Source organism: Phyllobates terribilis, unplaced genomic scaffold (genome assembly GCF_046119375.1).
Source record: "Phyllobates terribilis strain yellow unplaced genomic scaffold, ASM4611937v1 Scaffold_4__5_contigs__length_816908805, whole genome shotgun sequence".
Classification (NCBI taxonomy): domain Eukaryota; kingdom Metazoa; phylum Chordata; class Amphibia; order Anura; family Dendrobatidae; genus Phyllobates; species Phyllobates terribilis.
Genome location: NW_027362764.1, coordinates 215,693,219 through 215,717,292, shown reverse-complemented (window position 1 = coordinate 215,717,292; position 24,074 = coordinate 215,693,219). Strand labels below are relative to the sequence as shown.

The following is a 24,074-nucleotide window of genomic DNA, read 5'->3' as shown; positions in this document are numbered from 1 at the left end:
ATCAACTAACAAAGTAAAAAAAACCACGAATAATTCCAAGTTATATTCTTGTTTTTACTTTGCAATAATGATGAATACAGATGAACAATATCATTTTTAGATTCTTAGTATATCCAATATTTGTGTTACATTTTATGAAGAGAAGGGCTCATGTACATGGACTTACTATAGGTCTAAATTTTCCTATGACTTTATGAAAAAAAAATTGCATGCTTCATCACATCCCGTGTATTACAGGCATTCTCCCTTAGAATAATTGCAGTGCAGATTGCAATGAATCATAGATGCATCATACAGTGGCAAATTGAATATGTAGGGGCTCGTGCACACGATCGTAATAATCGGACAAGTGTTATCCGCTGTTTTGACAGCTAGCACTAGTCGCCATGTTATTCAATGTGGCAGTGCACATATCCGATTTTGAAAAAAATCGCTCCATGCCCCAGTTTAATCCTATATTCGGATCGCACTCGGCCATGCAGGTGAATGAGTGCATGGGAATCACCGGACTGCACTCGGATGACATCTGAGTTCAGCCTGATTTCCATGGCCTCACAGAATGGAGAAGATGGAGAATTTTTTTTCTCCATCTCCTATCCGAAAGAATTGGATCTCACTATGCTGACACTCTGATCAAACTCTGATTAAAGTTTGATCACAGTGTCATTTGTATAATCGGCCCTATTCTCTCGAATGAGAGAATCTTCGGCCGTCTGCAGCTACCCTAAGGGTGTACGTATACATGATCTTTTAAACAGAAAGGAAGCATAGCCTTTCTCACCTTTATTCCTGAAGGACCATGAGGACCACGTAGACCATCTTGCCCTAGGCATTTGCATATCACATTACAACATTTTCTTTCAGCAACTGTATCCTATTGAAAGGCAAAAATACAAAAAACATGCAAAAAATTAAGCAACACATAAACAGAAAGATTTCTTGAAAATTTGTTTAAAAGTCATATCATTTTGTGTTTCAGCTTACAATTTCGTTCAACATTACACTTGGTAAATCATAAATTCCAATGCTCAGCGGTTGATGGTAAGAGAATCCTCTGCCAAATTCTATTTCTTGGAATTCATTTAAATTCTGGGCACTTTCTAGACCGACCAATAATAAACCATCAAGACCTGGAAAATAAGAGAACAGTTTTGTTTATACATGCTCTGAAATTTGATGTAATTGTAAATTAAAGAGAGAACTATTTGCAATGTAGTATATTCTCAGATGAGTCATGAAGCACTTGAACATTATTTGTTGGGCATACCAATATCAATTCCATAAATTTAAAGGGGTTGGTAGTATGGCACTCATTTGTTTTTATAAAAATAGGATTGTTATAAAAAACAATTACCAGACAACCCCCTCAAATTGATGGGATTAATAAAAAAAAGTACGGGACAACACCTTCAAATCCAAAATGTATCAATAATTTTGAAAATATTTCCATACAAATAAATGACAAACCTCATGATTACAAAAATCGCAGTTGTATCGTGTGGCAAGATCTCCAGTGTATTCTGCCTCATATCAATAATGAACACACACCCTCCCTTGTGAAGCTCAGCACCTCTTCTACCTGTCCTTTTACTCTCTTGCCTTAGGCCACGGCCCCACTATCAGTATTTGATCAGTATTCGGTCAGTATTTCTTCTCAGGAGTGGGAGCCAAAACCAGGTGAGGAACAATCAGAGAAAAGGTATAATGGAAACAAGTCACCAATTCTGCATTTATCACCCACTCCTGGTTTTGGCTCCCACTCCTGAGAAAAAATACTGACTGAATACTGACCAAATACTGATAGTGGAGCCATGGCCTTATAGACCATCATTAAAGGGAACTTGTCTGTAAATAAATATTTACCTCCAGACATAGTGATAATCTGCAGGTTAATGGTGTTATAAATATGTTTGTTTAAGTGAAAGAGTGGCTATAGGGAGAAAATGAAATTATATTCTCCCTACAGCCGACAGTTTCCTGTCATCATGACAGCACAGGGGCTGTAACAGTCAGCACTCAATAGTCAGTGAGTGTGCTATAATAACTGTCTGCTCTGCAGTGTGCTTAGAGCAGGATGTCAGTCAAGGAGCCGTGGGAGTTATTACAGCCCTGCCGCCGGCTTGACAGCTCGAAGCAAGCAGCTGCAGGAAAATATAACTTTATTTTATCCCTGTACCCTTACTTCCAATTAGACTGTTGACAGGTTCCCTTTAAGATAATTACAGATTTTATAGTCTTGACGCAGTATTAAAAATGGGGCTTTACTGATTGGTATACATGAGTCCCTGAATACGGACCATTTCATGCTATGTATGTGCTATTTATATGTTATATGTTACTTCTAATGTATCCTGCTTATCATAAGGTGTTACTCATTCCTGTACATGGTATATGATTGTATTCCTGGGTGTGGGTTTGATTGTCATCTGCATAGGCTTTGATTCCTGATCTACTACTATACCTGCTAAATCAAATGCCCCTCTTGTTTTTTCCCAAAACGAAAACAAAATAATATCTGAAATATTCTTGGTGTCATGAGATGCAATATTTATTATGATTCATTATTATTATTATTATTATTATTATTATTTTGGGAAGGATTTAAGAGCACCCTCAATTGACAATGCTTAATTTGCAAAATAATTTAAGGGAGCATTTAAAGAATAGAAATACACTGGTAAATGTTTCTAGAGTTTACATTGAGTACACAGCAATTGTGATGTGAGCATAGCCATGTTTGCATCTATATGATTCAACATGCATGCTACCAGCTTTGTGGATGAAATAAAAAAAAATCACCCAGACACTCTGGAGGATATCTTCTGTGTGAATTGACCCGTGCTGCAGATTTAAATGGACTCTGCAGCACAGAATGACTTCAAACTTAGGGTCAATCATTTATATACACCTTCCGACCTGCTTATTTTCCTTCAGTCTCCACCCCTCTCTTCTTTGATTGACAGATCTGGCTTCATAGAGCAGAGAAGGGCGGAGATAGATGGAAACCAAGCAGGTGGGAAGGTGTGAATAAATGATTGGCCTCGCCAAGTAGCACCGAGCGCCTGTACTTGCTTTGAACAGTCATTCACTGGATGACAATGTGTGTTGCAGATATTTTCGACAGATTTCACCCTTTGCAATTCAAAGGGTGAAGTGAAGGGTATTGCCGATTTGCTTCATTGTCTATTTTACGTGTATCTTGATGTGTGTACACAGGCATCAAAATATTTGAAAGCTGTTTATTATTCGCTAACCTCTTCTACGAAAGGATTCCGATGTCTCCTTGAGGGTCTCTACAGTATCATCCAAACCATCAGAGAAAATAATCATAACCTAGAAATAAGCACATTATCACTTAGCATTAAGGCTTTATTGCATTCTATTCACATTGTAACTTAAAAGTATTTCAGTTTCAGTAAGAAAATGTCATTCTTTGGTAATGAAATGTTACTTATTACATTTTCCAAAAATACTTTCTGTATCAGTTCCCCCCATTTTCAGTTCTTTGTCATTTAACATGAAGCTTATAGAAGCCCTTCCATCTATAGTTTTTTTAGGCCACGGCCCCACTATCAGTACTTGCTCAGTATTCGGTCAGTATTTTTTCTCAGGAGTGGGAGCCAAAACCAGCTAAGGAACAATCAGAGAAAAGGTATAATAGAAACAAGTCACCAATTCTGCATTTATCACCCACTCCTGGTTTTGGCTCCCACGCCTGAGAAAAAATACTGACCAAATACTGATAGTGAGGCCGAGGCCTTAGTTTGAGTGTATTAATATACTTACCTACCACTACTCTATCTGGGATCCAGCACTGTAAGGCTGTGTGCCCACGTAGCATTTTTCAAGCGTATATGCTGCGGAATTTCCGCAGCGTAAATGCTTGAAAAACGCATGTATATCCGCACCCCATGGTCCCCAATGGGATTCCGCAAGTTCTATGCACATGCTGCGGATTTTTCCGCAGCGTTTATGCCGCGTTCAAAAATCCGCAGCATGTCATTTAATTTTGCGTTTCCGCAAGCGGAATTGCCTTTGTCCAATGCATAAAAAACGCAAGGCAATTCCGCATGTGGAAAACGCGTGATAAACGCGCGAAAAATGCGCGATAAACACGTGCGGAATTCCGCATGCGTTATTCCGGGAGAGGACTTGCATTTATGCAGCAGAAATTTTCTGCTTCATAAATGCAACGTGGGCACATAGCCTAAGTCAGGATTCCCCAACTCCAGTCCTCAAGGCCCACCAACAGGTCATGTTTTCAGGATTTCCTTAATTGCATCACCTGTGCAATACTAAGGAAATCCTGAAAACGTGACCTGTTAGTGGGCCTTGAGGATTGGATTTAGGGAACACTGCTTTAATTAACTAAACTTTTTTTGTTTCAATTTTACCACCATGGAAAGTTATGAAACTTTACAAATCCCTATATTAAGGGATTTTTCTTTACTCATGTAAAAAATGCATGTAAGTGGCTTCCAAACCACTGCTTTTCCCCCATCTATTTGCCTGCATTCAGAGATGTTGATATTAAAATGTATTCATTTGGAGTACAGATGCTGGCAGTGAAAGGGTCAGCTCAGCACCTGTGTCTCTAACTCTGGGGATCAGCTGCTGCAGGAGATTGTACTGATAAGCAGAACACTCAGAGGAGGAGACTGCTATCATCTGTACTCCAAAAGAGCACATTCTGATGTCAGTGCAGCTGAAGACAGGCAAATAGACTGGGGAAAAGCTAGGGTTTGGAAGTCGCTTACATGAAATAGTTTTTTTTATAGGAACAAAGACAAAACCTCTAATGAAGTGATTTACATAGTTTGTTTCCTTGCTTGACAAAATTATTAAAAAAAAATAAAGCTTTGTCACTAGTTAATTGCTTCCATAGCATCAAATCTGTTCTGGTCACGTGATGATCACAAAGGTGCACAGCTCATTACAGTACCAGAACTGCATGTTACACCAGTGTGATGGTCACATTACTATAAATGAACATATATCCTGGAAGTACATAATGAAGGTCCCCACTGAGATAATGAAAACCTATTAATATATTAGAAATATGTATAATTAGAGAGAACCTGTCATTGGGATATTAAACTCCTAACTAATGGAATGTGTCTAAAGATGCTTTAATGCTGATTAAATCCTTATCTTACTTGTAGAATTTAGTTTTTTCACTTTAAAAAATTCAGAATATAAATGTTATACTAATAAGCTGCAAGTGCAGTGGTTTGGAACACTTCACTTACAGCTCTTCTGCCTCTCTCCTTCTTCCCCCCCACTACCTGCCTCCAGTCTCTGACTGACAGGTCACTCTTGCTTCAGTGGACAGAGGAGGCAGGTCACTGAAGCAAGGGTGACTTGTCAGAGTGAGGTGATGGGTGGGGAATAGGGAGAGAGGCAGAAGAGCTGCAAGTGCAGTGCTCATCCTGCTGCACTTGAGGCTCATTAGTATATGATTTGAACACTGGATTTCTCGGAAATGGAAAAATGAAATTCTACAAGCAAGGTAAGGATTTAATCAGCATTAAAGCATGTTATAATAAATGCCATTAGTTAGTGGTATAAATTCCCTCATGACAGGTTCCCTTTAATTGCTATGTGTAATATACCTGGCAGCGTCCTTGCATAGTGGTCCATCTCCCACTGTGCAAGAGCGCGCACTTGATCTCCTGTCCAGAATGTCTCCCTGGCTTCCCTCCATGCTGTCTGTTTGTGTCTGTTTCTGCTGCTTAAGGGCGGCGCCCGATCACTTCCTGCTTTTTGTACCTGCTGTGGGTCACACCCCTTGTGCGTCCTCAGCCTTTTGCTGTCTGTCACCTGGTATATAACCCAGCTGCGGCAATCAATCCCTGCCTGAGCATTATGTTTCATTCAGTGTGTGCTTGCACTCTGAAGGTGCCAGGTCCCGTTCTGTGTTCTCTTGTCTGCCTATCCTGGAGGCTGTATTTCCAGGCCTGTCTGAACACGCTCCTAGCCTGTTCCTCCCGCCTTCTAGGGGCCGATTACCTAGACCCGCTCCAGTATCTTGTCTGTCCTGTCTGAACACGCTCCTTGCCTGTTCGTCCCGCCTCTCTGGGGGCCGTATTCCCAGACCCGCTCCTGTATCCCGCTGCAGTGTCGGTCTCCTCCGTACACTCAGTTCCAGTCTGAACTCTCTCCTATCCTTTACCTGTTTTGCCTCTATGTCTGTTCCTTTCCTTTTTCTGCAGAGTCTGAACTCGTACCTAACTCCTGCTTGTTGTCTCTGTACTCCCGTTTGTGAGTTTGTGGTCCACTCGCTACTTCACTGCAAGTACCCTGTGGGTATCTGGCTCTGCCTTTCCCTTCCTGTCTGTTCCGTGTGAACAGAGCCCTGTCCCCCCTGCTCTGCCTTGCTCACCGCTCTGGCGGTTCTAGCCTGCTCTGACTCCTTTGCTCACCGCTCCGGCGGTTCTAGCCTGCTCTGACTCCTTTACTCACCGCTCCGGCGGTTCTAGCCTGCTCTGACTCCTTTGCTCACCGCTCCGGCGGTTCTAGCCTGCTCTGACTCCTTTGCTCACCGCTCCGGCGGTTCTAGCCTGCTCTGACTCTTTTGCTCACTGCTCCGGCAGTCTTGCTCCACTCTCGCTCACCCCTCCAGGCGGTCTCGTCCTGCTTTACTCTTGCTCGCTGCTCCGGCAGTCTCGCTCAGCTCTGACCCTTTGCTCACCGCTCCTGGCGGCCTCGTCCTGCTCTACTCTTGCTCACCGCTCCAGGCGGTCTTGTCCTGCCCTGTTCTCGCTCACCTCTCTGGGCAGCCTCACTCTGCTGTGTTTGTCCGCCACATCTGTGGTTCTGTTCCTGAGTCCCAGTGTGTACTGGGTCCTATCCCGCCTGTGTTCCTACCTGCTAGTGCCTCCCTGTCTGCACTCTTGCTGTGCTTGCCTGTACCCCTCTGCCTGTATTGTTCCTGAGTCCCAGTGTGTACTGGGTCCTATCCCGCCTGTGTTCCTACCTGCTAGTGCCTCCCTGTCTGCACTCTAGTTGTGCTTGCCTGTACCCCCCTGCCTGCATACCCGCCTGCCTGCATACCAGTCGTGCCTGCCTATACCCACCAGTCTGTGCACCAGCCTACCAGCCTGTTCCTGTATTCCCCTGTGTGGGTCAACAGCCGTGTCCGGGGTCTGTCCTGGAGTAGCACCTGGTCCCTCTGCTCGGTTACTCCTTGGTGCACTGGCGTCGTATGCCGTCGTGCGACCCTGGTCGGATCGGGTGAATACCTAGTTACGCCCCTCCAGGCATTCACTCTCCGGCACGGTCCAGTGGAATCACACGCACATACCGCTCAGTCCGGGCGTGTGCATTACAGCATGCTCAGGCCATGGTTCCCGTTGAGCCCCACGGCCTTCGCTCTCTGAGAAGTTTTCCAGCGAATACATGCATTAAAATAAATAAATAAATTTTTTTTTTTCCCTTTAGCTGAGTTCCAGGCGAATTACGCACCCGTCCACATGGATCTATCTGCTCTCGTTCCTGCGGATCCGCTACGTTATTATGGGGATCCAAGACAAAGTCGTGCATTTGTGGAGCAATGCATGCTACACTTCAAGTTCTACCCTCTATGTTTTCCCACCGATCGGGTTAAGGTGGCATTCATTATGTCTTACCTGGCGGGTGATGCCTTGGAATGGATCAACCCCCTATATGAAACACAGGATCCGATCCTCCTGGACCTAATGGCCTTCCTGGTGGCCTTTCTAATGGTCTTCGATGATCCTAACCCGGAGGCTCCTGCTGAAGCTTCACTTCCCAATATCCCGGAGCAGCCCCAATGGGTAATGTGTGTGGGTAGCGCAATAGTCCTCCAGCCCAATGAGACTACTGCCCACCCAGTATCCTCACAGGGTGACTACGCTTTCCGGAATACTTCTCCCAACCTCAAGAGGCAGTCCAGACGTGCTAGGCGTAGAGGCAAGCTGTCACGCCAGGGTCTGTCCTCCCTGAGACCTCCTGACCCCAACCTTGAAGTCCCTACTGAAGCTTCATCTCCCTGTATCCCGGAGAAGCCCCAACGGGTAATGTGCGTGGGTAGTGCACCAGTTCTCCTGCCCGAAGAGACTTCTGCCCATCCAGACTCCACACAGGAGAACTTCCTGCACCCGGCATCAGATGCTTCACCCACTTTAACCGGTGTGCATGTCCAAGGATGCTCCAAAGCTGTGGTTACCTCAGAGTCTGTGCACCTCTACTACCTGGCGGAGGACCCCCTGTTGCCTCCTGAATCCTCCGGGATACCACTCGATGACAAATGGAGAGAGACTTCTCTACACCCGGTACTCGATACTTTGTCCGCTTCGTCCTGTGAGCCTGACAATGGGTACCCCAAAGTGGTAGCTACCTCCGAGTCTCTACACCCCTCCGACCAGGCGGAGGACCTCCAGTTGTCTCCAGAACCCTTCGGGGTGCTACCTGGTAGCGAAAGGACAGAGACTCTCCTATACTCTGTACCTGATACCTCGCTCGCTTCATCCAGTGAGTCCAACCTAGTGTACTCCGAAGCAGAGGTTACTCCTGAGTCTCTACACCCCTCCGACCAGGCGGAGGACCTCCAGTTGTCTCCATAACCCTTCGGGGTGCCACCTGGTGGTGAATGGATAGAGACTTTCCTATATCCTGGATCTGATACCTCGCTTGCTTCGTCCAGTGAGTCCGACCTAGTGTACTTTGAAGCAGAGGTTACCCATGAGTCTCTACACCCCTCTGACCAGGCGGAGGACCTCCAGTTGTCTCCAGAACCCTTCGGGGTGCTACCTGGTAGCGAAAGGACAGAGACTCTCCTATACTCTGTACCTGATACCTCGCTCTCTTCGTCCAGTGAGTCCGACCTAGTGTACTCCGAAGCAGAGGTTACCCATGAGTCTCTACACCCCTCTGATCAGGCGGAGGACCGCCAGTTGTCTCCAGAACCCTTCGGGGTGCCACCTGGTGGTGAACGGACAGAGAATTTCCTATACTCGGTACCCGATACCTCGCCTGCTTCGTCCAGTGAGTCCGACCTAGTGTACTCTGAAGCAGATGTTTTCTCTGAGCCTCTGCACTCTTCTGACCTGGCGGAGGACCTCCAGTTGTTTCCTGAATCCTCCGGGGTACCACCAGATAACAAAGAGACAGTGACTTTTCCTCATCCTGTACCTGATAACCCATCTATTTCTTCCTGTGAGCTTGACAAGATGTACCTCGAAGCAGAGATTACCCCCAAGTCTCTGTCCCCCTCCAACCCGGTGGAGGACTTCCAGTTGTCTCCTGTACCCTCTGGGATGCCACCTGAAAGTATGTGGAGTGAGACTTCCTTGTGTGCTGTTCCTGGTACTCCACCCATTTCGTCTGTTGCTAAGGGTGGCTGGATGGGAGGTAGCATCCTAGCTACCCAGAGGAGACCAGTTTTTCCGGTGGACAGTGGAAGTGATCTCTTCGAAGTGAAGAATTGGCCCTCAAATTCCCTGCGGAAGATTCTGGCAGGCCTGAAGAAGAGGGGGCGTAAGGGGGGGGTACTGTAACATACCTGGCGGCGTCCTTGCATAGTGGTCCATCTCCCACTGTGCAAGAGCGCGCACTTGATCTCCTGTCCAGAATGTCTCTCTGGCTTCCCTCCATGCTGTCTGTTTGTGTCTGTTTCTGCTGCTTAAGGGCGGCGCCCGATCACTTCCTGCTTTTTGTACCTGCTGTGGGTCACACCCCTTGTGCGTCCTCAGCCTACTGCTGTCTGTCACCTGGTATATAACCCAGCTGCGGCAATCAATCCCTGCCTGAGCATTGTGTTTCATTCAGTGTGTGCTTGCACTCTGAAGGTGCCAGGTCCCATTCTGTGTTCTCTTGTCTGCCTATCCTGGAGGCTGTATTTCCAGGCCTGTCTGAACACGCTCCTAGCCTGTTCCTCCCGCCTTCTAGGGGCCGATTACCTAGACCCGCTCCTGTATCTTGTCTGTCCTGTCTGAACATGCTCCTAGCCTGTTCCTCCCGCCTTCTAGGGGCCGATTACCTAGACCCGCTCCTGTATCTTGTCTGTCCTGTCTGAACACGCTCCTTGCCTGTTCGTCCCGCCTCTCTGGGGGCCGTATTCCCAGACCCGCTTCTGTATCCCGCTGCAGTGTCGGTCTCCTCCGTACACTCAGTTCCAGTCTGAACTCTCTCCTATCCTTTACCTGTTTTGCCTCTATGTCCGTTCCTTTCCTTTTTCTGCAGAGTCTGAACTCGTACCTAACTCCTGCTTGTTGTCTCTGTACTCCCGTTTGTGAGTTTGTGGTCCACTCGCTACTTCACTGCAAGTACCCTGTGGGTATCTGGCTCTGCCTTTCCCTTCCTGTCTGTTCCGTGTGAACAGAGCCCTGTTCCCCCTGCTCTGCCTTGCTCACCGCTCTGGCGGTTCTAGCCTGCTCTGACTCCTTTGCTCACCGCTCCGGCGGTTCTAGCCTGCTCTGACTCCTTTACTCACCGCTCCGGCGGTTCTAGCCTGCTCTGACTCTTTTGCTCACTGCTCCAGCAGTCTTGCTCCACTCTCGCTCACCGCTCCAGGCGGTCTCGTCCTGCTTTACTCTTGCTCGCTGCTCCGGCAGTCTCGCTCAGCTCTGACCCTTTGCTCACCGCTCCTGGCGGCCTCGTCCTGCTCTACTCTTGCTCACCGCTCCAGGCGGTCTTGTCCTGCCCTGTTCTCGCTCACCTCTCTGGGCGGCCTCACTCTGCTGTGTTTGTCCGCCACATCTGTGGTTCTGTTCCTGAGTCCCAGTGTGTACTGGGTCCTATCCCGCCTGTGTTCCTAAATGCTAGTGCCTCCCTGTCTGCACTCTAGCTGTGCTTGCCTGTACCCCTCTGCCTGTATTGTTCCTGAGTCCCAGTGTGTACTGGGTCCTATCCCGCCTGTGTTCCTACCTGCTAGTGCCTCCCTGTCTGCACTCTAGTTGTGCTTGCCTGTACCCCCCTGCCTGCATACCCGCCTGCCTGCATACCAGTCGTGCCTGCCTATACCCACCAGTCTGTGCACCAGCCTACCAGCCTGTTCCTGTATTCCCCTGTGTGGGTCAACAGCCGTGTCCGGGGTCTGTCCTGGAGTAGCACCTGGTCCCTCTGCTCGGTTCCTCCTTGGTGCACTGGCGTCGTATGCCGTCGTGCGACCCTGGTAGGATCGGGTGAATACCTAGTTACGCCCCTCCAGGCATTCACTCTCCGGCACGGTCCAGTGGAATCATACGCACACGCCGCTCAGCCCGGGCGTGTGCATTACACTATGGACACCTTTGATGTGGGAAAACATGTTTTATATACTGTATGTTAGTGCACTTTTATTAACTAAGAGTAACCACTAAGTTTTAGTCTGCAAACTTCATGCCTTCATTTATTTACAGACTCCCTTATATACAGTTTGCAACTAGAGATGAGCGGTGTTCGACTAGAACTGTTCGCCAATCTCAAATTCGAGCTGTTTTGGGCGGTGTTCGAGTTGTTCGACGAACCCGAACGATTTGCAAAAAATTCGGCTGTTCGAGGTTATGTTCAATAACTGTTCGTGCACCAAAAGCGTGTCCTGCATGTCTGGCGCTATTTTGAGCACCAATCATGCAGGGATTGCCTGCCACTCACTGTAATGCCACAGCCATGGTGGTTGTGGCATTACAGTGATTGCCAAAATCGATGGGAACAGTGCCAACAGTGAAACATGAAAAGCGGCAATTCAGCAGCGGCATAGACCGGTACCCGACAATTTAGAACAGAAAGAATAGAGCATCACACATAGATTAGATAGATAGAAACAAGTCAGCCACAAATATACGAAGTACAGTGACAGTGTTGCTTACTGTACTTGTCATTTAGTGTAAAGGATTTATCAAAAAAAATAATAGTGTTTTCATGCACCGTCTCTTTAAAAAAGCCGGCCGGCAATTCAGCAGCGGTACCCGACAATTTATAACAGACAGAATAGAGAATCACACATAGATTAGATAGATAGAAACAAGTCAGCCACATATATACGAAGTACAGTGACAGTGTTGCTTACTGTACTTGTCATTTAGTGTAAAGGATTTATCAAAAAAAATAATAGTGTTTTCATGCACCGTCTCTTTAAAAAAGCCGGCCGGCAATTCAGCAGCGGTACCCGACAATTTAGAATAGAAAGAATAGAGAATCACACATAGATTAGATAGATAGAAACATGTCAGTCACATATATGAAGTACAGTGACAGTGTTGCTTACTGTACTTGTCATTTAGTGTAAAGGATTTATTAAAAAAAATAATAGTGCATGAAAACACTGTCTCTTTAAAAAAGCCGGCCGGCAATTCACCAGCGGTACCCGACAATTTAGAATAGAAGGAATAGAGAATCACACATAGATTAGATAGATAGAAACATGTCAGTCACATATATATGAAGTACAGTTACAGTGTTGCTTACTGTACTTGTCATTTAGTGTTAAAATAAAGGATTTATTTAAAAAAAAATTGGCGTGGGGGTCCCCATAATTTTAGGCTCTAGCGGAGGTTAAGCAGATGGCTGGGGCAGATATTTGAAGCCTGGGAGGGGGGTAATACCCATGGAGCTTCCCAGGCTACTAATATCAGCCCCCAGCTGAATACCTAGCCTTTACTAGCTATTAAAATGGGGGACCCCCCCCAAAAAAATGACGTGGGGTCCCCCCTATTTTAATAGCTAGCAAAGGCTAGGCAGACAGATGGGGGCTGACATTAATAGCCCAGGAAGGGTGCCATGAATATTGGCCCCCTCCCAGGCTAGAAACACCAGCCGTCAGCCGCCCCAGAACTGGCGCATCCATAGGATGCGCTAATTCTGGCACTTAGCCTCGCTCTTCCCACTGCCCTGTAGCGGTGGCAGTGGGGTAATAGGGCTGGGGTTGATGTCAGCTTATAATGCCAGCTGACATCAAGCCCAGGTTAGTAATGGAGAGGCGTCTATAAGACACCCCCATTACTAATTCCATAGTCAAAGTTAAAAGAAAACACAAACACCCAGAATAAACTCCTTTAATTGAAATAAAGACACATTCCTTTGTTGTTCTAAATTAAACCATACTTACCACCACGCCCATTCCAGCTGAAGCCAACGATCTCCTGCAATAAAAGTAAAATAATAAAGCAACATCATCCTTACCTTTCCATGGTTCCCACGACAGCTTCAGCTCTGCTACATCGAGATGACAGGCTGGACCGCAGCAGAACGCAGGATAATTTTCCCACGCTGTCAGTGACGTGCATGAGGTGAGCTGAGATCATTGGACATGAACTCGTCTCATCTTTATGCCGTCACAGCGAGACACTGAGGAGCGCAAGCATGCCTGCCCTTCTCAGTGTCTGCGGGATGACAGGCTGGATGGCAGCGTTCTGCTGCGGTCCAGCCTGTCATCTCGATGTAGCAGAGCTGAAGCTGTCGTGGGAACCATGGAAAGGTAAGGATGAGGTTGCTTTATTATTTTACTTTTATTGCAGAAGACATTGGCTTCAGCTGGAATGGGCGTGACGGTAAGTATGGTTTAATTTAGAACAATAAAGAAATGTGGCGCCCAAATCGCTGTGCTGATTGGTCGCCGACGCTGGGCGCGACCAATCACCGATTTTGGCGCCACATTTAAATAGCGTTCGCGACCAATCAGTACAGCGGTGTTTAAATGTGGAGCCAAGATGGGTGATTGGTCGCGGCCGATATTTAAATTTGGCGCCCAAATCGGTGATTGGTCGCGGGCAGCGCCAGCGACCAATCAGCGATTTTTAACACAAATGTCCGGACCTTTGTAACACCATGCGGATACTGTGGGGACATCAGCGGCTAGGATGTGAAGGGAGGACCGGGGAGCGGCGCTGCGGGTCGGGATACTTCTGCTCCGAGCGCCCGCTCATGTCCCGGGTTCTCGCAGCGGAAGTATCCGCACAGGCAGCGCCGCTGACATCCATGCGGCTAGGGCGTGAAGGGAGGACCGGGGAGCGGCGCTGACATCCAATTGGTCGCGGCCGCTATTTAAATGTGCCGCATAAATCGGTGATTGGTCGCCGTCTTGACCGCGACCAATCACTGATCTTGCCGCCAAAGTTAAACACTAATGTGCTGATTGGTCGCGGACACTATTATTTTTTTTAATAAATCCTTTACACTAAATGACAAGTACAGTAAGCAACACTGTCACTGTGCTTCTTATATGTTTGACTGACATGTTTCTATCTATCTAATCTATATGTGTTGCTCTATTCCTTCTTGTCTAAATTGTCGGGTACCGGTGTATGCCGCTGCTGAATTGCCGGCCGGCTTTTTTAAAGAGAGCGTCTTCTGAGCAGTTTGTCAGCTTTTAGACACCTTTGAAGGTGTTTTCTATGTGTTTCTATGTGTTTTTGTTTGCCTGCCATTGGTTTTAACGGTGTTCGACAGTGTTCTAAGGTGTTCGACGAACCGAACCGAACCCGAACACTACGGGGGTGGCTCAACACTATTTGAAACCTAATCAATGCTTCAGATTACTTGTTGTGAGAGTGTTCCTTCCAGCAATATGGATGTGAGATCTTTGTCTCTTACAACAATACATGATGGATGGTTGCTCTGTGCTTATCCAGGTGGCTTCTGTCTTTACTTGCTTCCATGTATCAGCACAACTTCAATTCTGTACTTTCCTCTCCATGAGTTTTTTCTTTGTCTATAGTATGCAAGATACTCTCCCCTCTCTCCCCTGCAGATTTGTGTACAACCCCCTCCTCCCACTCCTGCTATCTCTATTAGTGGGAGAAAGGAGGGAGGAACCATCAACAGAAGAAGCTGCAGCAGATTTTTATCAGTTTTGCAAAAGAACTCAGGTCTTAAGCCATGTGCCCACGTAGCGTTTTTGCGGCGTTTTTACGGCTGCGAAAACGCTTGTTAAACCATCTGCCATGCAAAGCAATGTGAATTCGGATGTGCTGTGCACATGATGAGCTAATTTGCGCGCCAAATTCGCATTGCTTTGCAAAACGCAGCATGACCATTTCTACCGCGATTACACTGCAAATTCGCGGCCATTGAGGAACATTGAAACGCAGCAAACCCGCAGGTACTGTATATGTGGATTTGCTGCGTTTCAATTAAATTCAATGGCCGCGAATTTGCAGCGTAATCGCGGTGCGTGTGGTACCCGGGATGAAGAGGAGACTACAACTCCTCTTCATCACGGCTACCACGCGGTGAAAAAAAGAAATAAAAAAGATAAAAATAAACAAAACCTGTATATTCACCTTTCCGGCGGCCACCGGTCTGCTCTCTGGTCTCCTCCAGTCTGCTCCCGGCCGCGTCTTCTATCTTCAGGGTCCCGCAGAGTACTGTCAGGACCTGCGGTGACGTCATTTAGTCACCTGATGGTCACGCGACCGCTGACGTCGGCAGTCAAGTGATGGTCGCGTGACCATCAGCTGACTAAATGACGTCACCGCAGGTCCTGACAGTACACTGCGGGACCCTGAAGATAGACAATGCGGCCGGGAGCAGACTGGAGGAGACCAGAGAGCAGACCGGTGGCCGCCAGAGAGGTGAATATACAGTTTATTTTTAATGTTTTAATTCTCTTTTTTTTTACTATAGATGCAGCATTTAAAGCATCAGTTGTTCACACATTATAAATCCATGCCAGTTGCATGGATTTATATTGTGTGACCAACTTGTCAAGCACTTTTCCAAGTGATGCTCAAAATCGCTTGGAAAACTGCTTGAAAAAACGCATGCGAAATTGCATGTAAAAACGCTGAAAAAAATGCTTCTGTCTGGCAGAAAAAACGCATGTAAATCTGCATGTGTTTTTTCTGCCAGAGAGAGGCAAAAACGCTCTGCATCAAATCTGCTACGTGGGCACATAGCCTAAGGGGTAACGTTTCTCCTTGTGGAGAGTAACATACCAGCTCTGGCATGTCAAGGTAAGGAGACTTATTTGCCGTGCAGTGCTCCTCTGGGAAATCTAATATGCAAATTGACTCTTCAGAGGGGAAGAGGACTTGAACTCTATTGCGCCACCTGTTGGAAGCAGCAATCCTACAATTCACTATTGACCCTTTAACGAATCTTTCAATATAACTTAGGATACTAGCCAAATCAGAATCTCAATTTTCAGACATGGTGTTTCGGGGTATTGCCCCTCGTCAGTGCAAAGTATGAGAACTGATTTGGCTAGGTGAGAGGCTCTGGACTGAGGTCTAAGGGATAACGTTTCTCCTTGTGGAGAGTGACACACTGGCTCTGGCATGCCAAGGCAAGAGGCTTATTCGCCGTGCAAAAGAACTCAGACACATAAAGAGCTTGCAGTCCTGAAAAAAACGAAATACAACATTTTGAATTCTATAAATATATATATCAGGACATAATAAAAAAAACATGTAGTCTTAAAAGTAGATAAATACAACTTCAGATAAACAGCAACACATGAAAATTACTCTGTAGCATTATAATGCTGAATATATAAATACATTCTATAAATAGATAATTATTTATGAGAAAAACTAGGCCAAAATTCAAAGTAGTGTGTGAAAAATTAAGTACACCAAATGAATCAATAGCTTGCAGACCCCCCTCTGGCAATAATAACTTGAAGTAATCATTTTCATTATGACTTAATCAGTCTCTCACATCACTCTGGGGGAATTTTGTCTCACTTTTTTTACAACGTTGCTTAACTTTATTGGGGTTTGTGGGCATTTGATTATGCAAGGCTGTTTTAAGGTTCCGCTATAGCGTTTCAATGGAATCGAGGTGTGGACTTTGACAGGGCCATTGTAAAACCTTGATTCTTTCTTTTATAGCCATTGTGAAGTAGATTTACCGGTGTGCTTTGGATCATTGTACTGTAGCATTACCCAGTTTTGGCCTAGCTTTTGCTTTTGGTTATGGGCATAACATTTACTCTAAAATAATTTAGTACACACAGGAATTCATGGTCAACTTAATGACTATAAGTTGCCCAGGTCCAGTGGCTGGAAAGCAAACCCAAATCATCATCCCTTCATCACTGCGCTTGACAGTTGATATGAGATGTTTGTGCTGATATGTTGTGTTTGGTTTTTGCCAAATGTAGTGCAGGTCATTATGGCCAAACATTCCCACTCTGGTCTCATCTGTCCAAAGGACATTATTCTAGAAGAATTGTGATGCAATTTTGCAAACTTTAGCCATACTTCAATGATTGTTTCAGAAAGATTCTTTCTCTTGGCCACCCCTACAAACAATCCATACTTGTTCAGCCCTTTTCTATTTGTACTGACATGAATTGAACATTTAGAACATTTACTAGGCTAAATGAGGCCTTTAGAGTCTGAGCTGTAGCTCCTAAGCTTTGCTTGTAATTTCATTGAGATTCGCTGTCTGAGCTTAGGGTGAATTTGCTGGGGCACCTACTAGTGTTGAGCCACCCCCGCAGTGTTCGAGTTCGAACTGTTCGTCGAACACCTTCGAACACCGTTAAAACCAATGGCAGGCAAACAAAAACACATAGAAACACATAGAAAACACCTTCAAAGGTGTCCAAAAGCTGACAAACTGCTCAGAAGACATAACTAACACATGGAAAAGTGACAAGTACATATAGTCATGCGAAAATAAAAGAGGTGGAGGAGTAAAAGGAGGGGGAGACACAGATATAGGCATGTCATGCCCTTCTAAAATCCAAAAAGTGAGAAGCCGACACGGCCAGTCCGCTCCTGCCCGTGCCACCTCCGTGTCGCCGGGTTTGTGCCAGAGCTGCGGTGAACCCTGATGGCCAGCCCCCCTCTCCCAATACTGGTGCCTGTCCGCTGGTGGGTCGAGCGAGCCCCCCTGTGGTGGAGGCAGCTCTAAGCTTTTTAATTTAAATTGTCTCTCTAATTTGAATGAATACACTTTAAATCCATTTACAAGGATCTATTGGAGGGCAAGTCTCATGCCAGCAGCCGCGTAATTCCAGCTCCAGTAGCGTCCACTAAAGCTGCTGCAGTTAAAAAGCTTTTATAAGGATCGAACTCGGCTGTCCACCGCAAGGCATCCTACTGCCAGTCCCAGCCCCTATGCCTTGGGGTGCCTCCTGATGCTCTTCACCGAGTATCCCATGGTCCCGAAGCATTTCCTTTGAAAAAATTAAGTGTCTAAACTACAGGTGGTGTAGCTTGCTTAACAGCCGGGATAATCCGCTGACTAGCAGACACTGCTACTAGGCACAAAGTATTTCCTGGGCTAGATGCAGTTAAAAATTTGTAATTAGATACTCTCGTTGGATGCTGAGAAAGCATTCCATAGAGTCTCCTGGCACGCCATATATGATTCTTTTAAAAAGCTTGGGGTAGGGGTCTAGGGGACCCTTTTATAGCCAAAATCACGGCCCTGTATCACAATACGTCACCTAGGCTGAAGATAAATGGAACTGTAGCACCCTGAGGGCTCGGTTGCTACAGAGGTATTGCACCTCACCCAGAGGTGTGATATCTCACTCTCAGGTAAGGATGGAGTGTGGATCAGGACCCGACACCTGCATGCATTACACCACATTGCCGTGGGGCAGGGCGACCAATATGCCTCTGAGATGGGCACGACAGTCCCTGTCCCTGGCTGGAGTGGGGGGAGGGAACACTGAGGAAGGGGAACCCTGTAGTGCAGGAGCAGGGAGGAAGCAGTTCCTGGGTGCATTGAGAAGGGAGTATAAAAGGTGGGCACCATCTTAGTTCAGTGCAGAGAAGTCTGAGCAGAAGTGGCAGGGAGCAGGGGCTCTGCATGAGCTCTGCTCCGGAGGCGGGCCTAGTAACAGAGGCCCAGGCCTGGAAGAGGGAGAAGGAAGGAAGAGGAGCGGAGAAGGCTCCAGGAACGAGGAATGAAGGGATCCCAGGGGTGCGGACGGGCGAGTCGCCACCGCACGCCCGAATCCACCTGCATGGAGGGGTCAGGCCAAAGGGGGAGACCGGTCCCCGAAACTAGTGGAGGCAGGAAACGACCCTCAGCTTTTTGCAAATTATTATGCAAAAAGTGTTTAGGAGTGATAAGGGAAGAATTTGTTTGTTTGTCAGTTAAACTCATTGATGGTGATGTGTGTCAGGGCTCTTTATATCACTGTAAGCAATTGCAGACACCTGTGCTAATTAGTTTGGCAGGTGTGTCCAATGAAAGGCAAGACTACTTAAGAAGGTTGTCTCACATTATTAAGCAGCCTACATTTTCTGCCAAAATGGGAAAGAAAAAGGATGTGTCGGCTGCTGAGAAGCAACAAATTGTGGAGTGTTTAGGTCAAGGCATGACTACAATCAACATTGTGCGATGATCAGGATGAAGTGTCTTGGCAATCAAGAAGTATGTAGCTGATTCACAGTACACACGTGTGCGTGCTGATAAGGGCAAATTGAGGACTCTTTCCTACAGGCAATTACGTCAGGTTGAAAGAGCAGCGGCAAAAAAGCCTTGTCATAGCAGCAGACAAGTTTTTGAAGATGCTTGTGCCTCCAACGTCCCCCGAACAACAAGATGCAGGGTCCTTCAGAGGTTTGCAGCTGTGCATATGTCATCCTGTCGACCTCCTCTATCCACTTCACACAAGCAGAAACGGCTCCAGTGGGCCAAACATTACATGAAGACTGATTTCAAAATTGTTTTGTTCACGGATGAGTGCCGTGCAGCGCTCGATGGTCCAGATGGATGGAGTGGAGGATGGCTGGTTGATGGACACCCCACGCAAACACGGCTACAGCGCCAACAAGGAGGAGGTGGAGTAATGTTTTGGGCTGGAATCATGGGGAGAGAGATTGTCGGCCCATTTAGGATCCCTGAAGGCGCTAAAGATGAACTCCATAATGTATGTGGATTTTCTCAAACAGCACTTCCTGCCATGGTTCAAGAAGAAGAACTGTGTATTTCACAGCAAGATCATTTTTCTGCATGATAATGCACCATCTCATGCTGCACATAAAACATCTGCATCTCTGCATGATATGGGCATAAAAGGGGACAAACTTATGGTGTGACCCCCATGCTCCCCTGACCTGTAACCCACTCAGAACCTTTGGAGCATCATTAAAAAGAGTGTCTATGATGGCGGGAGGCAGTTCACATCTAAGCAACAGCTCTGGGAGGGTATTCTGTCCTCATGCAAAACAATTGAAGCAGAAACCATCCAAAACCTGACAAATTCAATGGACGAGAGAGTTCAGAAGCTCCTTTCGAACAAGGGGTCCTATGTGAAAATGTAACATCACCTAGAATAAAGTTTTGAGTTGAAAACTGTTTGATTTCAGTTTCTAACAACCTGCTAATGCTTATAATTTCAAAAATGACCATTTTTTTGGTCTTTATTTAAATGAAAAGGTTGATCGAAAAGTTTGGGGGATCTAAGAGTGTGGCAACCCAGTAGTCATGATTACTTCGAATTCTGACAATATGAGGGTCATGCTGCAGGTAGTGCAGCAAGAAGGCACTTATGTGTCTTGCGCATCTCGGAGCCCCAAAATTATTTTCCGGGCTAGATGCAGCTAAAAATTATTATTAATTTTAAATCTGGTGAAGCTTTAGTATAGATGGCCTAATAAGATCAGTGCTGCACACTGCTACAAAGCCCAAATTATTTTCCAGTCAAGATACAGATAAACATGATTAGTAATTTTAAATCTGGTGGAGCTTATTATAGATGGCCTAATAGAATCAGTGCTGCACACTGCTACAAAGCCCAAATTATTTTCCAGCCAAGATACAGATAAACATGATTAGTAATTTGAAAGCTTAAAACGGTTGGTAGGGTGATTTTAACCAATCATCAAGCTTTTACTCTCCCCAGGATGACACAGGGGTAGAAAAGTCGTTTCGGATCCATGATTTGTTCATCTTTATGAACTTGAGTCTGTCTACATTATCAGTGGAGAGCCGCGTGCGCTTATCTGTCAGAACACCACCAGCAGCGCTGAACACACGTTCAGACAGAACGCTGGCTGCGGGGCATGACAAGATCTCCAAGGCGTAAGTGGCTAGCTCCGGCCATTTATCCAGATTGGAAGCCCAAAAAGAGCAAGGGTCCAGTGACACAGTCGTGGCTTCAATGTTTACTTGGAGATACTCCTGTACCATAGTCTCTAGGCGTTGACTATGTGTCAGACTTCTTGTCTCCTGTGGCCTTGCAAAGGATGGGCTAAAAAAGTGGTGAAATGATTCCGCAAAATTGATGTTACCAGCAGATACTGTGGTTCTGTTACGGTTTGAGTGCTGAACACTTGACGGTCCCACGGTTGGCAAGTTGGAACTATGAGATTCACTACGTGCACCACTGGTATTTTGTGGAAAAGCACATGTAAGATTCTGCAACAGTCTCTGCTGATACTCCTGCATGCGTGCATCCCTTTCTATGGCAGGAATAATTTCTGCAAATTTACTTTTGTACCGGGGATCTAACAGTGTGGCAACCCAGTAGTCAGGATTATTTCTAATTCTCACAATTCGAGGGTCATGTTGCAGGTAGTGCAGCAAGAAGGCACTCATGTGTGTTGCGCATCCAGGAGCACCAAGTCCCTGTTGTGTTGGTGGCGAGGTAACAATCATGCTTCCTTCCTCTGTCCTCTCCCCCCAACCTCGCACAACAGAAATGTGATCAAGGTCTCCCTCATCTGATGAGTCTTCCATCAGTTCGTCCTCCACTTCTTCCTGGGCTCCTGCACCTTCCTCACTAGTTTGGCTGCTACTATGCGCCCTGGTAAAACCATCTCCCCCACCCTCACATGCCTGCCGCCTTGGTGCTGCCGACCGTCTGGACCTTGCAGATGTTAGCCCTTCCGCATACAACTCCTCCTCCTCTACTTCCTCCACCTCCTCTTGTGCCACCACCTGACTCCGAATTCTGTTTAACATGTGCTCCAGCATGTAAATCACCGGAATAGTCATGCTGATAATGGCATCGTCAGCACTAAACATCTTCGTCGCCATTTCAAAACTGTGCAGAAGGGTGCATAGGTCCCTGATCTGAGACCACTCCTCCAGCGTGATTTGCCCCACCTCTGAATCTCGTTGGCCCAGGCTATACGTCAGAACGTATTGCACCAGGGCTTGTCGGTGCTGCCACAGTCGCTGCAACATGTGCAGAGTTGAATTCCACCAGGTAGGCACATCGCATTTTAGCCGGTGAAGTGGCAGGCCCAACGACTTCTGTAGAGATGTAAGTCGCTGAGCTGCAGGATGCGAACGGCGGAAGTGAGCACACAGCGACCGTGCCCTCTGCAGAAGGCCATCTAGTCTGGGATAGTGGGCTAAAAATTGCTGGACAACTAGGTTCAACACGTGAGCCATACAAGGCACGTGTGTGACATTGCCCCGGTGAAGGGCCGCACCCAGGTTTGCAGCATTGTCGCACACGGCCTTCCCTGGTTTCAGGTCCAGTGGAGACAACCATTCATGAAATTGGTTCTCCAGAGCTGACCACAACTCCTCAGCTGTGTGACTCACATTTCCCAGACATTTCAATGTAAAAACCACCTGATGACGTTGAGCCCTACTGCCAGCATAGTAAGGAGGTGTGCAGGATCCCTTCTGCGCAGTTAGAAAGCTTGTGGCATGACCAGACAGGCTTTGGGTGCAGGTGGAAGACCGAGAGGAGGTTGAGGAGGCAGAAGCAGTGGAGGAACTTTGACATAAAGAGGATTGACGCACAACTCGTGGGGACGGCAAGACTTGGACAGCAGCCCCTTGTCCTGCTGTCACCATAGTTACCCAGTGCCCAGTCAGCGACATGTAACGCCCCTGTCCATGCCTACTCGTCCAAGTGTCTGTGGTGAAATGCACCCTGTCACACACAGAGTTTCTCAAAGAAGCGGTGATGTTGTGTGCGACATGCTGGTGGAGCGCAGGCACACCTTTCTTTGAGAAGTAGTGCCGACTGGGCATCTGGTACTGGGGCACTGCGACGGACATAAGGTCTCGAAAATCCTCTGTGTCCACCAGGCGGAAAGGCAGCATTTCTGTAGCCAAGAGCTTGCAGATGGTGAAATTCAACCTCTTAGCTTTCTCATGGCTAGGAGGAAATGGTCTTTTACTTGTCCACATCTGAGGGACCGAGGGCTGGCTATTGTGCTTAGACGGGGTTGATAAGGGTGTCCCCGGCAAACTGCCGGTCTGTGAGGAAGATGCAGGCGGACATGTTAGGTTGCCTTGATCCAAAGGTGGTGCTATCGATGTCGGACAGCGCTCAACACCAGCTGCTGTTACCACCTCCAAAGAAAATGATGACCTGCCAATCACGCTGGCTGTTGCGGGTAAAGAGGTGGCAGGTCTGCGCCCCAAAACAGGTGTGACTGCTGTCCCCCCAGTCACAGAGGATGAAGAGGCCGCGGATGCACAAGATATGGCAGACGGTGGTTGGCCCGGCCGGCTAGGCCGCATTGTAGCACACTGAGCTTCCCACTGCAACTTATGCTTCATGTCCATGTGCCGGTTCATGCATGAAGTACTCAAACTATGTATTTTTTGGCCTCTACTTAGCTTTTGCTGACAAATGTTACAGATAACACGAGTTGGGTCATCTTTATCGATCTGAAAAAATGCCCAGGCTATGCAAGGCTTAGAACCCATGCGACCTGAAGAGCCACCACGACTTGTGGTGAGAGGCAGAGTTGTGTTTGAGGATGCAGTTGTTGACGTGCTTCCAGTACTACGTTTCTGTCCAGGAAGGCGCAACCTGACCTCGTCGTCACTAGCATCTTCCTCCACCTCCTCTGCTGACCTCATCTCTTGGCTGACTGTGGGTTGACAGTAAGTGGGATCTCCAACCTCATCATCATCACCCTGTGCGTTATCACACCCGTCGTCCTCAGAGCCAACCTGTTCCTGCCCTGACAAAAAACTAAAGTTGTCGCTCCAATCAGGTATTTGAGTCTTATCATCGTCTTCCTCATTGTCTCCACCAACAGGAGTTACAGTTTGGGAATGAGGGTCTACATTATGGTCAGAACCTTCTGCGTCTGGTCCTGGATCCGACTCATAAAGATTCTGGGCATCAGTGCAGATCATTTCCTCGTCTGGATTCACAGAAGCGCTGGAGTCGACCTCTGATTCCCATTCTATAGTATGAGTAAACAGCTCTGCAGACTCAACCATCTGTTCTACCTCATACTCAGACG

The 24,074-nt window shown here is 46.9% G+C and overlaps 1 protein-coding gene across 1 annotated transcript in view; it reads right to left on the bottom strand.

Moving 5' to 3' along the window:
- Positions 1 to 24,074, bottom strand: part of LOC141265246 (collagen alpha-4(VI) chain-like) — a 429,350-nt gene that overhangs the window by 190,769 nt on the left and 214,507 nt on the right. Inside the window, exons 13-15 of the mRNA XM_073678073.1 lie at positions 3,255 to 3,333; positions 985 to 1,130; positions 782 to 874 (exon numbers count right to left, since the gene is read on the bottom strand). Coding sequence (XP_073534174.1) covers positions 782 to 874; positions 985 to 1,130; positions 3,255 to 3,333 — 318 coding nt within the window. The remainder of the gene's footprint in view (positions 1 to 781; positions 875 to 984; positions 1,131 to 3,254; positions 3,334 to 24,074) is intronic.